At 37.3% G+C, this 16,164-nt stretch overlaps 1 protein-coding gene across 4 annotated transcripts in view; it reads right to left on the minus strand.

The window, feature by feature from the left end:
- The window catches only part of TRAPPC9 (trafficking protein particle complex subunit 9), a 455,157-nt gene that overhangs the window by 350,166 nt on the left and 88,827 nt on the right, over positions 1-16,164 (minus strand). For all 4 annotated transcript variants that reach the window (XM_064507900.1, XM_064507899.1, XM_064507902.1 and 1 more), the window contains one exon: positions 7,708-7,832. In XM_064507900.1, coding sequence (XP_064363970.1) covers positions 7,708-7,832 — 125 coding nt within the window. The remainder of the gene's footprint in view (positions 1-7,707; positions 7,833-16,164) is intronic.

Here is a 16,164-nt window from a genome sequence, read left to right on the forward strand (position 1 = left end):
GTTCGCAAAAGTTCTCAGAATATTGATTATGCTACCGCACATTTAAAAGGATTGAAATTTGAGTATCTAGCTTAGCAGTGAAAATGTAGCCTTGAATGTTATTGAGCTTCTATGGAAAAAACTCACAAATACAATGCTAATAAGCAGAATGTACAAGCAGTCAGTTCAAGACCTTTTTTTTTTTTTGTCTTACTAAGTAGCAGTGGGATTTTGAAACCAAAGTAACACTAAATTCACAATGAAACAAAAAGTATGATTCCATTCCTCCCCTCAATCCAGAATTTTACCTTCCAGAAAAGCACAGCCCAATTCCATAAACTACTGTTCACTACACCTCCAGTATGTTCTTCTTCACCTGCTTGATGCCCAGTATACCTAAACTTCACATTGAAACATTAACCTTATATCGCACAATATTTTCTTTTATAGAGAGACCTAAAGAATTGAATCGAACTCTCTCTGAACTTCGATACTATTCGGTGAGAGGCATAATCTTGTCTTAAATGTCAGGAACTAAAATGTCGTTAAGGTAGCTTATAGTTAATGGTGATAACACAGCACCTCTATGATACTCTTCGCATTTAACTTCACACTCACAGGTGTTGAATTAAAATCCTGAATATACTTTCAAATGCAAATGAATGACTTCACTAGATATCAGATCGATTTATATAAGCATTGGAGATCCTTCACATTTTCCACCCATCAGAGCTGCCCTCTCACTTGCTCTGCTCAGGTCTATTTTCTGGTCCCTTTCAGCTTCTGCCACCACGTTTCCCACCAGAGCAGCTGCCTTCCTCCCAGCCAGTTCCACACTTCTGGGCAAGGGAAAAGGCTACAGTCAACCAGAAATTGTAATGACAAGCCTAGGGAAAAGGAGCACAGCAAAATTCAATGTTTATCGTGACCCATAAATTAAATGGGTAAAAATATTGCATAAATCTTTTAAAGCATGAAGTGTGGAAATATATTAGGCCATAAAGTGAACAAAATACGCAGAATCTTCAGAAAAATCCTATTATAATTGAAATCTAAGTATCAAACAATTGAAAAAGTCTGCATTACACAGAATGCAAATCTCTTCTGTATTTTCAGGTAAGTCTCTCTGGAAGAATCCTTGTGTGGCAGAGCAAGATGTTCTGCACTTGGGGGAACACAGACCTTTTAAATATTATCTACAAATTTTTTTCATGAACAGGCTCAAGCTCACTCTGTCCAGAAGCTGGTATGGCTGAACATGAGTCAGTCAGGAACTGGCAAAGCGCGCAAACAGGGAGACCAAGTATTGATGAAAGGTAGTTCACTGTTGTGTGCTAAGTCCAACAGGAGAACAAGAGTCTTCAGAGGGCCGATCAACTGCCTGACCTCATCTACCCTCATTAAGAGACAGGAACAAAACCTGCAACAATGTGCAAGAGCAAAATTCAGATACATTTACGGGGAAGTATCCCGAATTTGTGACATATGTGGCACATGACAGTTTACATTGTGAGAGCATGAGAATATAGGTGACCCCTGTCCTCCCCTTCGTCATCTGTCCTCTGGAAGAACTGCTCTGAGGAAGCAGATATCCCACACAAGCAAAGCATGGCGACACACATCTAAATCTCTAATTGCTCTTAAAACTTCCCACAGAGCTGACTGAACGTCCACTATCCTATTCTGAATGTTTGCCTCAACCCTCTTCTCCTTCAACTTGCCACCACCATAAGCTCATCTTTTCTTTTTCTCCACTACTTTAACCCCGCCACCTTCCCCTCCACCCTACCTTCCACTACCTTCCATTTAGCTCCTGAGTAACCCTCCTCCAGAAGCCCACTTCAAAATTAGGATTTTCTGCTGTCTTGTCATAATGTCATCATGGGAATAACTACCCAGTGCTATTCTATCAGCAGAGCGCGCTGCAGAGTACCAGTTACCTCTTAAGCATTACAGTGATAAACAATCCAATGACATTTGTACTTTACTGTATATTTTTCAGTGGTCTCCCCATCCCCAAATGGGTTCTTCTACCAGTTATAGTGGATGCTCAGAGGGGCCTCCTTTCCCTCATGTGTTTGACTGTCCTATTTCCAATGTAACAACACTGGGACATTCTGAAAAAAAAATAGATACTGTATATTGTCTGCTACCACTGCACACTGACTATACTAATGACTCCAATGTAGTCTGGCAAGCGGATGATAAACCTACCAGAAATCATTAGTCTCAAGAGATGCTGAGACATGCTAACTACAGCAACAGGATTTTACTGTAGTTGAGTAGCAAGGCCAAGGACTGCAACGGATGTCTCCTCGGGCAAAGAACCTCTCGTGCCTGTGGAGTCTATTACTGTTCCCATAAGCTCGGTCCATTGTGCTGATGTCAAGTTTAGTTTTTCTTTGTTCATCTACATTGAAAAAGAGGGACAGACAGATAAAGTGTGTTTTATATAGGGGATTGTTCCTGCTGCAACTATCCTTGATGAGATATTTGTTTGGGTATAAGTAGACTATCATACCTTGTTCACTGAGTGACAATGAATAAAAGCCTTGAGAAAACAGTGCTTTTGTCAGGCAGAGAGTGATTCTATCCAAACTCTGCTACCAAAGCAAGACAAAATTTTAAGTATTTCCTTCGTGCCTCAAAAATTGCAAAAATGGAAGTGCTCAAAGTCGTAAACCATTCAGAATTGAAATTGCAGCTACTGCAGTGATAGTATTGAACGTAGAATACCGGATTGAGATGAATTAATTGAATTCATTCAAAACAGGGGGGAAGGTAGCAGTTTTAATTTTCCTGCGGCACTGGGGAAAAATACTTAGGTAAAATCTTTTCCTCGTGGTCTGAGGGAGAAGCATTTCCAGGGCACAACAGAGCATTCATTTCTTGACGCAACAATCTGCACAGGAGGAAGAGCATTGGGAGCAGAAAGAGTGCTGAATACCCAACAAACTATTTATAAAACCAAAAAGCTCCTAAAGGAATATAATCAACTGCCAAACAGGGCAGGGAGGTTAGAGGATTTAGATCCAGGCTGTTCAAACTGCAGGTTTTCATCCACGACCAGATCATAAACAAATGTTGCCTGGCATAGACCAATGACCAAAAATTCAAAGCTCTCTCATTTTCGCAGAACAAATCCATTTTTATTTTGCTCTTTGTCACAGAAGCAATTGCAATTTTTGGCCACGAAAGCAACATAAAGCACCTTCCTGACCCAGCAAAGCTCGATTTGGCTCCCTGCCAACCAGAGTTCAGTAACTGTGACTGGCTTTAGGGTACTTAGCTCACAAATCACAATTAACCAATCCAAAAAAAAAGAAGAAGAAGAAAAGATGATGCTGGGAGAAACAAACCCGGGAAGTGAAAGTGCCCCTTGTGAAGCATTACATGCTTTTTCTATTATATGAATGTTCTAGCTACACATACAATGCTGGCATGAATACACCAATACAAAAAATCCAAAACATACTTCCAATATTTTCTTTCAACTAAAAGACCACCCTTTCAATTTTTGAACTGGTCTTTCATCACATTAGGGTCATGCAGCTTTTCCTACTCCCAGGAGATTTATTTTAGAGAAACCACGAACGTGGTGTTGAACCAAGACATTTCGATGGATAATTTGCATTTTCACCTGGTGACAGATGGGAACAATCAGTGAATTACCCTCACACAATGGCAATCTCTGTGACTTTAAGGACCAAACTCGATTCAATTGATCTCTCCAAGCTTGAAGTCTGTAACAGGTGGCATGGAGTGAGGGTGGATTTCTTCCACCACTGTGAAGCACTACACTAGGCCAAATAAACTCAGCTTCCAAGCATGAAATCCAGTACAGAACTCCCCAGGTTAAAAATAACACATTTTGTGCTGAGAGATGATGATACTTATTTAACTTTTTATGCAGCTTTTGCATTCAGGCATAGAAGAGCTGAATATCTAAACACAGTCTAGTGTTACTCAAAAAGTAACAAACTCAGCCCTAAAACAAGTCCTTTCGTGTACCAGTACTCACCCTGTAGCATTCATGTACCCTGGGATGACTAAGGTTTTTAAGCCAACGGTTACCACAATTACTCAGAAGAACAGCAGAAAAGAGTGTATCTGAACATAATATTACACTGTGATATTCTTTTCAGCTTGAGGGGGTATGCAAGCTTTATCATGAGGCCATAAAGCAATTTTTATACTGAATTTATGAGATCATTATAACAACAGTCATTTCCAGAAGCCAGTGACTGCTTTATTAGAAGACAGCCTGTAGCAAAATTGAAATTGCAGACTGCAGGGAAGTTCAAGTGCAATACTGGCACTATGCAGTATTCTAGCACTTTGAAGCACAAAAACTGTAAGTAAAACAAGTTGAGAGGGAAGGCTTAAGCATCAATGCTTAGAAGTATCTAAACAAAGACATTTCAGAAACAGTAACAGCAGTAATACTGACTTACATCAGTTTTCATTTGCAAAGATTCGTCTTACTTTCGAAGACTAGCTTATGCACATACAGGATTGAAAAATAACTACTTATCCTGAAAATTCACAACAGACACCTATTTCTAAGTCATAAATGACAGCAGAGCATTTTCACAGCATGTTTACGATTTCACGTGCTTAAGGTTTCACAGTAAATGTTTAAGGTCTGTCTTGTTTCTTAACTTAAAAACTCCCGCTTGCTGCTCGCATTAGTCCTTGTCAAGCCACTTTAATTAACTTGACTATTACAAGGCAAACCTTAAAATATAAGTGAGCAATCATCCCAAAGGGCACTGTGCAGGACGCAGGCAATAGCCCACGTGTTCAGAATTGTTCTGCAGCAGCAGCAGGAAATTGAAATATCTTCTAGGGAGTTCTGGGTCATTCAAAAAGATTCATAAATATCAATTTTTTTTTAGATTCCAGGACAAAGGGAATGCTGGATCATCTCTGTTATATATCCCAGATTGCCACACTTCAGACAGCAATGTTCCTTCTGTGCAAAAGCCTTTACATTTGTCAACAAACATAGATTCATATATTCTGAAAGACAGGCAATATGAAGTCAAGCAAATCAAAATTAAAAATACAGCAAATCCACCAGAACCCAGCCAAGAAAAACAGATCAGAATACACTTTGATTGTATCTTTAATGGCTAATTGACTCAATTATTCACAATAACTGCCTGATTTTTTAATTGGAATTTGTCTGGCTTTTATTTTAAGTTGCTGGTTCTTGTCATGTTTCTCTACTAGACTGAAGAGCCCTGTCAAAGTAAGTAGACAGAAGTGGCAGACAGAAGTAAACAGACAGTAATAAACAGAAGTCGTAGACAGTGCGAGAAAAAGCTGGATATAATACCTGATCGCAGAATGACTACAAGTCAAAAGTAACGTAGTCACCTAGAGACAAATGCAATGTATTGAATTATGACAGGTAATGTCTTCTGGCCCTTTGGCCTGTACCAACTGTGTATGCCCACATACACGTAGACTTAATTATGCAGATAGTCTGGTGGATCTAAAAGTACTTCTAAGATACTCTAAGTAGGTCTGAACTTAATAGGCATTTTTAATTCAGCCAGATCAAAGCATTGATTCATAGTAGTTTAATTAGTACAAACTGGGATGTGACTACTATTTAGAAATATAGTAACACGGGATGTGACTACTATTTAGAAATATAGTAACATGGTAAAGACAAATAAAGCTTTTAAAAACGGAGATCTGTTAAAATGACATTAGCCATGACAGTAAGTTATCCTACAGATGGTGACACCCTCATTGTGGTTTTCTCTCTTCTCTTCCATAAGAGGCAAAGCTTATAGATCTCGGAAGAAACTAAATCATACTTTTATTTGATGAATCTGCCTTGCAAATATGTGATCAGAATATTACAATTTAAGTAACTAGAAACATAATTTTGTAGGCTTCCTCCAGAGCTTTATTCTGTTAGATGTTTGAGCACCCTGATTTATATTTTTCCTGTTGATCCTCTATAGATTTTCTCTACCAAACACACTTCACCAAAAATACGATGTTAGTGATTAAGCCAATTTTAGAATAGATGTCTAACACAGTAAAGTGTTAATTTCAGGCATGTTATGGGAGCTGTATAACAGTCATGTAAGTCAGAGGCTCAAAACACAGATAAACATGTGTTCTCCATTGAATGTGGTTTTGACCACCTGTATGGTGCTTCCATCACAAAATATCAATTGATTAAATAAAAATCCATCCCACAAACCTAACGGGAGAGTCAAGTATGTATGTGTTTCCACCAGGCAGCTTCTTTGTACACTGCTGCAAACACAAGTTCTTGCTCTACAGCTCTCCAACATCCTTGTAATACCATCACATAGATTACTGTGAGCTTGTATTTTCATGGTTGCCAGGGCAACTGGCTGACAAGCAAAAAGTGCTTGAAAGGATTTTTTTCATGTATTTGGTGCACTAAGAGTCTACATTCCTGCAACTTTATTCCATTCAAAATAATATTCCTCTTGTTTCCACAAATCAAAAGTTTTCTACAGGACAGAAATTCTAGTTTCCATACAGTTCTAAATTTAATTTAAAAAACCAATACTGACCACTTTACTAGCGTGCATCCCGAACTTTTTTCTCAATCATGCTGATTTATATTGATGAGAAATTCGGAAATACCTTGCTATGCCATAAAATATCAAGAAAAGCTTTGCTAATATTTTATCATCTCTCTGATGCTTGCTATCATCACCATTTTTGTATTGCAGAAATGAATGATGATGGATTAGCAGTACTAATAGCCCAAAAGAAACATATTTATAAATTAACACCTTCACCTGTTTATCAGAGTTGTAAACAACCTCACAGCAAAGAAAGTAAGTTCACGTGCGAAGTGAGATACGGCAAAAGAAACAAAGCTACCATTTGTGTCTCAGCTAAAGATATGCTGAGCCAAATGTTTCAGTGTGCAATATAACACTCAAGTTAAATTCTGGTGGAACAAATTAATGCAGAATACAGATCCATCAAGGAAATCTATTAAATATTTAACAGCATGTAAAACATTTGCCAAAACTATGGAAGATGAAGGCCTACATTACATTTTTGACAAGCTTTGTTATTTTAATTGTAAATTATATCTTCGGCAAATCTGACCAGCATAAAGCTGTTCTTCCTTCACTGCTTGAAATAAAAAGTTTACATCTTCAACCAGTAAGAACTTCATCAGAAGAATAAACAGCTGCTTACTGCAGGGAAGTGGCTCTCCCAGCAAGTATAGCGTAGCTTCTGCCCACACCACTGTTCTTTCATCCTGCTACACTTATTTACATTTTATTCGGCACTCTCGATTATTCCATTGTATTACTTACATGAGTACTTCTGAAAGGCTTACCACTCAAAGTGTGAAGGTAAGACTTTGATCCCAAAATGCTTATATGGTACAACCCCTTCAGTACGTTTTAATATAAGAAAGCCAACAATTTCTAGAGAAGCACTTCCCCAGAGAGGATAGAGTATCAGAAAACAGCATGAGGTGAAGCACTGATGGTTCCTTGGCTATACCCTACTGAAAACCCCACCGCGCCTGCTCTCAGGTTACTTTTTTGTTTGGTCTAACAAACACAGGGTATCAAGCTCTTCTAAGAAAACAAAAAAGGAAATACTTCTGAGGAAAAGAATCCTTTATTTTTTAATCACAAAACAAACCATAGGGCAGTACGATGAAAACCAAATCTTTTACTGGTGTTGGTGCCACTTACTTACCTTCACGTGACTGAAGTCGCCAGCTTTGCTGCCTTCTGGTGGATTAATGGGTTTAGTCTCTACTCGTGGTTTGACAACCTGTCGGAAAGGACTGGAAAGCGGAAGTCCACTAACGCTGATTCCATCTAGAAAAAGAATAAGTGAGATTACTTTACTTTTTCCTTTCAAATATGAGGTTTTATTCTAATAAATCTATACCTGCTTTATCTGAGAGAGGAAAAATACTCAAAATGAAATATTAACATTTAAAAAAAATTAAATTTTTTAAATAAAAATTTTTAAAATTTTAATTATTTTGCTATATTCTGCTCTAGAAGATTAATAAAATAAAAATATCCCTAAAACTCAATGAAGTACACAGGAAAAGAAGGAAACTTCATGTGAAATATCACAATAGAGGTTTCAAAGAGTCCATAATTTAAAATTAGTTTTAATATTTACAATATTAAAGCAGAATAGAGAAGGAAGTTTGTGCTTTAGCATGACAGTGACCAGATCAACTACTTAATATCTTTAACAAAACTTCATATCAGGCCTGAAGAATCCTTTTTCAGTTAAATATTTTAAAAATACAAAATAGAGATGTGATGTTTTGTACTATCTACTGATATAAAAATATATAAAATAAAAAACATGTTACGTAAAACAAATGCAGAATGGAAATTAAGCTTCAGATTAAGTACCCAACAGTATCCAACAGAAGTACCCAGCAGTACCCAACAAAACCCAGCAGAAATACATATTCTTAGAGTTTGGTGTTTTCTATCAGTCTGTGTATTGCCATATAGTATAGTACATCAATAAAAGAGAATATGCCAGCAGAGTGGTATTTCTTACTGCTGATAAACTTGTGCACTTTACAGCTAAATGAATACAATGCAACATATTTGGTACCAAAGGTACCAGAAGCCACATGTTAAGCACAAACCATTAAAACATGGAAAAATTACTGCTGAGTCAAAAAAGTCAGAGGAACAAGAAAATCAAACTAATGAAGTGTTAGCACACATTAAGAACCAGATTCACAATTTATTATTCAGAGTTCTAGATGTAAATCAGAAGTCCAAAGAACAGGATTTTGTTCCTTTATATTGTGCAAAGCAGCTACCACGCACACACTGATTAAATATAGAGAAAATCTGATGCATCGCAGCAAACACATACAACTAAATATAGGGGGAACAACGTATCACACAAAAAAATCATAAAAGAACAAATCTTAAATTTTGCATATCAGAGTTTGAAAGTAATGTGGTGTTTGAGTTTTCTAGTGATTTACCTGTTACCAATTTTTTGTGAATTATTTTATCAGATTTAATCGCAAACAAAAGCTTTGGAGATCTACTACAGTTCCTCTGAAAAAAATTCAGAATAAGATCTTAATAAACTCCTTTGGCTAAAAATATATAAAAGTTTACAGAAACAAACAAATTTGGCTTTATTTCAAAGTTTCTCTCTCTTCTTTTTTAAGGCAGCAATTTAGACTCCAAATATTTATACACGTTACTATCTTAAAAACTGCTTAATCAGAAAAATGAAAAAGCTCAGTTAGTGTCACTAAGATATTCTAATGTTTCCTCTTTGGAAACAATCTCCACAGAATTATATTTGTTTTACTATGTTTCAATTACATGGATGACCTCAAATCCGGATCTGCATGCAGATGCGTTCCTCAAAAGCTGAAACCAGAAGAAAAAGATGGAGCATACAATCTTTTTGCACCATTAAAGTCCTTCTTCACCGATATCCCAACACGAAAACAAAGGACATTTCTCATATTCCTTTACTTCCTACTTCTTCCCATAACTAACTAAATTGTTTAAAAGTGTGCCTTCATTCAGCCTTAAAGATACAGCCCTATGAATACCAACAAATTTGAAGATGCTGATTCAGGAGACTTACTAGTGAAAAATCATATAAGTTTTCAATAGACGATTAAGTTACCTCATAAGCCAAAAAGAAAAAAAAACTTAATAGAAAAGAAAGATTAACATTTCTCAGTCATTTTCATCACAAAATGTCATCAACAGCATCTGCTCCATCAACCCGGAGCGTTCAGAGCTCTTTAAAAGGTCAATCACCCTTACAGAGTGCAACAAAAGATGGATTCACATGCACTGACACGCTGCACTTCGGCAAAGCCAGGCTTGATGTGCTATGTTAATTTAAAGGAAGAGAAAATGATTTTGATGGCTTTGGTGACCTTCACACAGAAGCAAAAGAATTATTACCTAAACCAAAAATATATCAATTTTTGCATGGAGTGCATGAAAATTGGCTTTTCCCCTCAACCCACAACACACAATTTTCATATTTATATTTAATGTTCATTAGAGGCAACAAGTCTTTGCGTAACAGTGAAGATGTCCTTTGCCACATCTAGTGTTTTGGTACATGGTTTTGAAGCAAATCTCCTAATCATCCCCACTTACTTGGCCTTGCAGAGCAATTTGAGTGCCTGCAAACTGAATTCCATTTGCAGTAAACAAAACAAAATCAAAGGCTTCAGTCTCAGAGCAGAGAAAACATACTCCAGCCTCTAATGGGGGTGAACTGATATTAAAGCAAACTGATTTATTAGCCTGAGATTCGAGGCAATAAGAATAAAAAAGTTCAAGTAAACTTGAGCATATTGGACATACGGCTAATGGCTTTGTTAATATTGTTATCTTCTAAAAACCCATTCTATTTTCATTTTTTAGAAAGAAATAAAGACTCAAACTAACTTTTTATTTTATTTTTTAATTTCTAAATTACACCTCAAGGCAAAAGGATGTATGATGTTAAAGAGTACATTATTTCTGCTTCAGGCTAAGAGGAAATTCTAATGTAATCAATGCCGTATTTGAAACTTTTTGTTGAAAGATAGTGGCACTCAAATGTGGCTTATAGCACAGAGTCCAGCACCGAGCGCTTTGTCATACTTTGAATGACTCATATCTTCACGACTGACTTTGCAAGGGGACTGTTTTGCCATAGGATAAAAATAATTAATGTTCTGCTACCAGTGATTATTTAGCTTTTTCACTTCTTTGATAGGCAGCAAAGTTAGGAAATATTAGATATCGTCCAGCTCCTTAAACTAGAGCGGGCAGCACAGAATGGGCGAACACATTCTTCCAAAAGCCGCTGTACATTGCAGAACTTCGTGATTGCAGAAAAAGGGAATTGAGTAGTTATGAGATTCTCGGTGAAGCAGCTCACCAAAAGCTTCAAATTATTCCATGTTTATATCATATGAGTTTTTGCAGTGTAAATACAATTTTTTTCTTTTGTGAAGTTCAGAGCTTTGAAGATACCTCCGCCATAGCTTTGCTTCAGTAATCCGTAACATCAAATAGATGGCTTGAGCAGCCTTTCGCTATAAAAAGAACAATTGTTTTTCTGCTCTGTCCAGAAATCCTTCTAATTTCTACAATCCACATTGGGTATTGCCATGGTAACAGCACGTGACCAACACTTTTTCCACGGTAGCTGAAAAAAAGCAACTTGCCTTTTCAACATCGCAGTCATTTCTGTCATAACAAAGCAAAATCTCTTACAGGCATTTCCTCTCTCCTCTCAAATGTTAAGTAAATTGTCAATTTAACTTCATTAGCCACTTTCACACAATGCTACACAAAAGAATCCCACACAATTTCATATGCGAATGAGCAAAATTCTGCTAACGCAGTTAAACTTGTCGGGTCACAATCCGGCGACTGAAGCACCCAAAGAACGAGCTGCCGTAAACCTTGGCCCGTGCTGTTCTACTCCGACACTTCGTGGCCCCATCGCTTGCAATGCTGTTGTGTGCAATGACTGCTGAATGGATCCAGATGACAAAAACATACGCATTTTTTAAAAAGATGCATCAGCACAACTGAGGCATCTGTGAAATCTGTAGCTAGGAAGCTCCTGAAGAAGCTTACCTCTGAAGCCACAAAGTCCTAAATTCCCTTTGCATCCTGTATCCGCTCTACAGGTAACTGGTGATGTTATACGAGATGCAAAACAGCGCAAGATTTTAGGTGAAATTTCTCCTTTGCAGAAGAAAAGCTTATTATCAAAAAGCAGTACCAACTCAGCTATGGCTCTTTCCTAAAAATACAAGAAAAATACTTAATACTAAAAACTATCAAAACACTACAGCAACTTCTTTCTTACATGAGAGCTTTCACTGTATGATACAGCAAGCAAACACACCTGCCAGAATTTTTCAAAAATATGCAACTTTAGCATAAAATGTCATTCTTAAAAACTAAACACTCATTCAACCCATTTGCTTATTTTATCAATCAAGGGGAAAAAGTTCCCCATCTTCACTGCCTGATAGAAATTTCAGAATATAAAGCCTATTTATTGAGAGACAATACTTCTCAATAATATTGTAATGGTTTCAAAGTACTTTCGGGTGTAGAAGAAGGGCCAGACCAGTTCAAGACCAGAGAGAGAGTATGCTTGCTGAACAGGGACGTGCTTTTCTTCTTCAAAATAAAATAAAATAATTTAAAAAAACCAAATCTTGCATTCTGCTGAAAGGAGGCAGAATTCAGGCAGCTTGCTGTCTCCAGCTACAAAGAGGGGAACAGCACAAGAATGGATGGTAAAACAGTGTCCCAGTCCAGAGGAAAACACACATGAACCAACAAGAGTGATCAGCATATAACAACCTATAGTTACATATTTGTAGTGTATGCTAATGTTGTGTTTTCTGGCTCAGTTAAACTGGTATTTTTGTTTTCCTCATTATTTCCTCATGGCATGTAGCGGAATAAGCACCTCTTCAAGACTTCATTGCATCTGAAGAAGATAATAATAATATTTAATAATAGCAAACAGTCAATTAACGGTTCCTTTCTGATGATGATGAACTACCTAAACTAGTACTGGGAAATTAAACTTAGAACAAGGAAGAATACCAAAAAAGGGAGCAAAAAAAGTGTAAAGAAGTTCATAATCATAGACTAGAGACTACTTAGGCACACTCCAGCAGGCACCAGAATAAAGCACCTCAGCAAAGAAGTAGCAGAACAGGACATTTAACAGGATGATGGGACAATTCCTAAAAAATTAAAAATATATTTTTAAGTAGTATGATGACAAATTTATAGAGGACGTGAAAAGTATTTGTAATCAAAAGAAAAAAAGAACCTTCTTTTCCTCAGATTAACGATGCAACCAAAATAAAAACTATTATCTCCAAATTGTAAAGAACCATGCAACTCCTTAAAAATGAAGCCACTTTGAAAAAATATTCTCAATTATTAAATGCAATAAAGGCAACCAAACTAACAACATATAAATGATCACATTGTAATATCTTGGAGGACATCCATCATCATCATCAGTAATCCAATTATCCTAACACAGTCCTCTAGGCTACTTTTTTTTCGAAAGACCTGTCAAGGCTATATTCAAGTTCAAAACCAGATCTTTCTAAGGGCTTTCTAACCATCTTTCTAACCAGATCTTGTCTATAAACTACACAAGCATAGGAATATTCTAAGTGGATACAATCTAACTTTGAAACTGAAGGATTTCATTTAAGCAGAAAAGCAACAAAGTAATTATGAAATAGAAAATGGTCTGGTATACCAATATTAAAAATATTCAAGCTCATTGCTTTCAGAAGCATGCTATTACTTCTCTGCAACTTCCCCAGGGAAGGGGAGACCCAAGGCACCGTTTTGCTTCTCTGGTAGCATGTAACTATTTTCTTTGGTGAGTTTATGAATTTAGATATCCTTGCATCTGTCTTTAGGTTCCCCATACACTGAATGAACACTAACATTTTTACGTAATGAAGAACTCATTATAGATTCATTCATTTACTTTGCAAAACATTATCCGCACATAATACAAGCTTTTTTTAATGACCATTTCCACTAACAAGTTATCATTTATAATGCAATCCAAAAAGAGCAAATTTATCCTATTTACTATAGGGGAGCCACTGGATTTCAGAAACTAAGCTATAATGTATGGGAAGGAGCATTTGTTAGTATCACGTGAGCCTCCAGTTCATCTCTTTGAATTAACAGGTGAGAGACACCTTAATACTGAAGCTCCTTAAGCCTGGCTGTAGCAAGCAGATGCAGTGCTTCCTCCTGTCTTGCCCAGTGCAACCTTCGAATCAAATCGAATCCATACACTAGCTTTCCTGATCACGGAACTAAGGATGCGCATAGAAGGAATCTCAACTCCACAACAAAAGACACAAAACTTTACTAGCATTTGCAGCCAGCAGCTCTCTTAAAGGGAACCCCTAAATCCCAGGCAAGTGCCTTCAGCATGTGAGCCTGGACATCTTAATCTTAAACAACAAAACACAAGTGTCTGTAGAACACCTACCTACCTGGCTGTTCGAAGTGCAGGTGAAGGGATTATTTCCAAAGACAGCAAGCCGAGGCAGGCCAGACGGCGACAAGAACCCTAAACGCCATGCTTTAATGGGTCGCACATCTAGCTGGCAAATTATGAGGCTCTGTTTGCACAAACACAACTCCCAGCATGGCAGCCTACCCACCAGTGATGGAATAACACGTTCCTGACATCACAGCTAAACGTTATACAGAAGGTTAATATTAGTGCTACCATTACTGTTGTTGATACTCCCGCCAGCATCAAAGCAAATTCTACCACATTAAAAATGATATTCTATCACAGATAAAAGCTTAATATAGCTCTAGAGCTTCTGAATATTAAATAAAATTTTAAAGTAGTCTAAAATGCTCAACAATTCCATTATCTTAATCAAATCCAATGATGTTTTAATATTTGCAGTTGGTGACACTAGATAAAACATTTGCCCTAAAATTCCCAAAAAACTTCCACAATGACCACATTCAGATTTGGTCACAGCGCTATAATCTAGCTTTAAAGATTCACAAAATGCATATAGAAGTTAGTATCCTGAGAGAGATCATGTGTAGCGGAGGATTTTAATCTCAGGGATGACTATCTAAGAAGAGCATATTTCTTGATATTCTCAAAGACGTAATCTTAAAAAATTTTGTCTCTAATTTCTGGCTAATGCCGTACAGTAAAGAGTTCATAACAGAAGCTCAGCACGAGGCTGCGTTAGAGTGAAAACAACATAAAAAAGCAACAGAAGTTTCCATTTCCCACATCCCAGCACAACAAGAATCTGATACAGATGGCTGGTAACACAAGTTCTTTTAACTCTCCTTGTACTACACTTTTTCACATCCACTTTTCCCCAGTAACAGACTGTTAAGCTAGAGTTAAGAATCAGATTTGAACAAGTGCCTGTGAAATAAAGATCGGGTTTGTTTTTACAGAAGGGTAAAGCTGCATTCTCAAATCACACTGCTACCACGACTGATCCAAAACAAGGACAAATATAAAAGAGGTATAGCCTTTCTCACTACTGCCCACTTGCCTTTTCCAAGCTAAAGCTTTCACAGCCTCCGATACACACTGCTAACCTGCATTCCCTTGCATCTGCCCACATGGGCACACACAGACACTGATTCACTGACACTCAGCAATTTGTTTATCTGAAGTGCTATACAATTACGTGTCTGTATCAATTTTAATAATAAAGGGCTTGAATTTTGCTGTCAACTAAGTGCCTTTGGGAATTTCACCATTGCCCCTTGAGGCAGTCTACATATATAATTTTAACCCTGAGGTTCTTGCATGCAAAGACCAAAACCTGTTCTTAGGCACTCTGAATAAATGGTAGATGTCAGAGACACCTAGCACTTCCAAAAGGCACCGCTGTCATTCAACCAGGCTCCTGCTCAGCCAGAAAACCTCTGGTTACAAAGTTTTGGACATGAAAGAGGAAAACTGCATAGAATTAGAACGGAAGGACAAGCTAAGTCAGTTAACTCCAGTTTCAAACTGGATAGGGAAAGAGATTTCTCATTCGGAGAAAAAAAATAGAAGTCATCAGACCCGCTGTGACAGACTGAGAAATGACTGCGGTATTTTTTATATGAATATTATGCACAATTATTTCCCTAAACTGTACTGCTGTCTGCCAGAGATAGGGCAAAGGAGACAGAAAGCTGCTAATTTAAAAACCAGAAAATACAAGAGAATGGCCTAAGTCAAAAAAAAAAAAAAAGAAGAAAAGAAGAAGAAAAAAAGAAGAAAGAAAAGAAACATTCTTTAGGTACAACGGCCAAAGAGTCAGCAAGCACGCGGACAAGGAAGATCTACCCGATCCACCTGATGAGCACTGCCAGGATACTTTTGACCAAGTTTTTCTCTGAGGGCTTTTAAATGTCCTCTCCGAAGCCACAAGAAGGAAGGTCTTTCCATGGATAAGTAAGTGTTAACACATTCCCATGCACAATCTGCAAAGAGCAACAAGGCACAAATGATGCTTTTAACACACCTAGGGCAGTAAGGATAAAGGCAACTCTGAGAGACTGCAGAAGGCCCTTGTGAGATTTAATGATTGGCCGATGCAAGGTCAAACAAAATTCAGTATAAATTAATGGG

The sequence above is a fragment of the Dromaius novaehollandiae genome, chromosome 2 (assembly GCF_036370855.1).
Source record: "Dromaius novaehollandiae isolate bDroNov1 chromosome 2, bDroNov1.hap1, whole genome shotgun sequence".
Lineage (NCBI taxonomy): Eukaryota > Metazoa > Chordata > Aves > Casuariiformes > Dromaiidae > Dromaius > Dromaius novaehollandiae.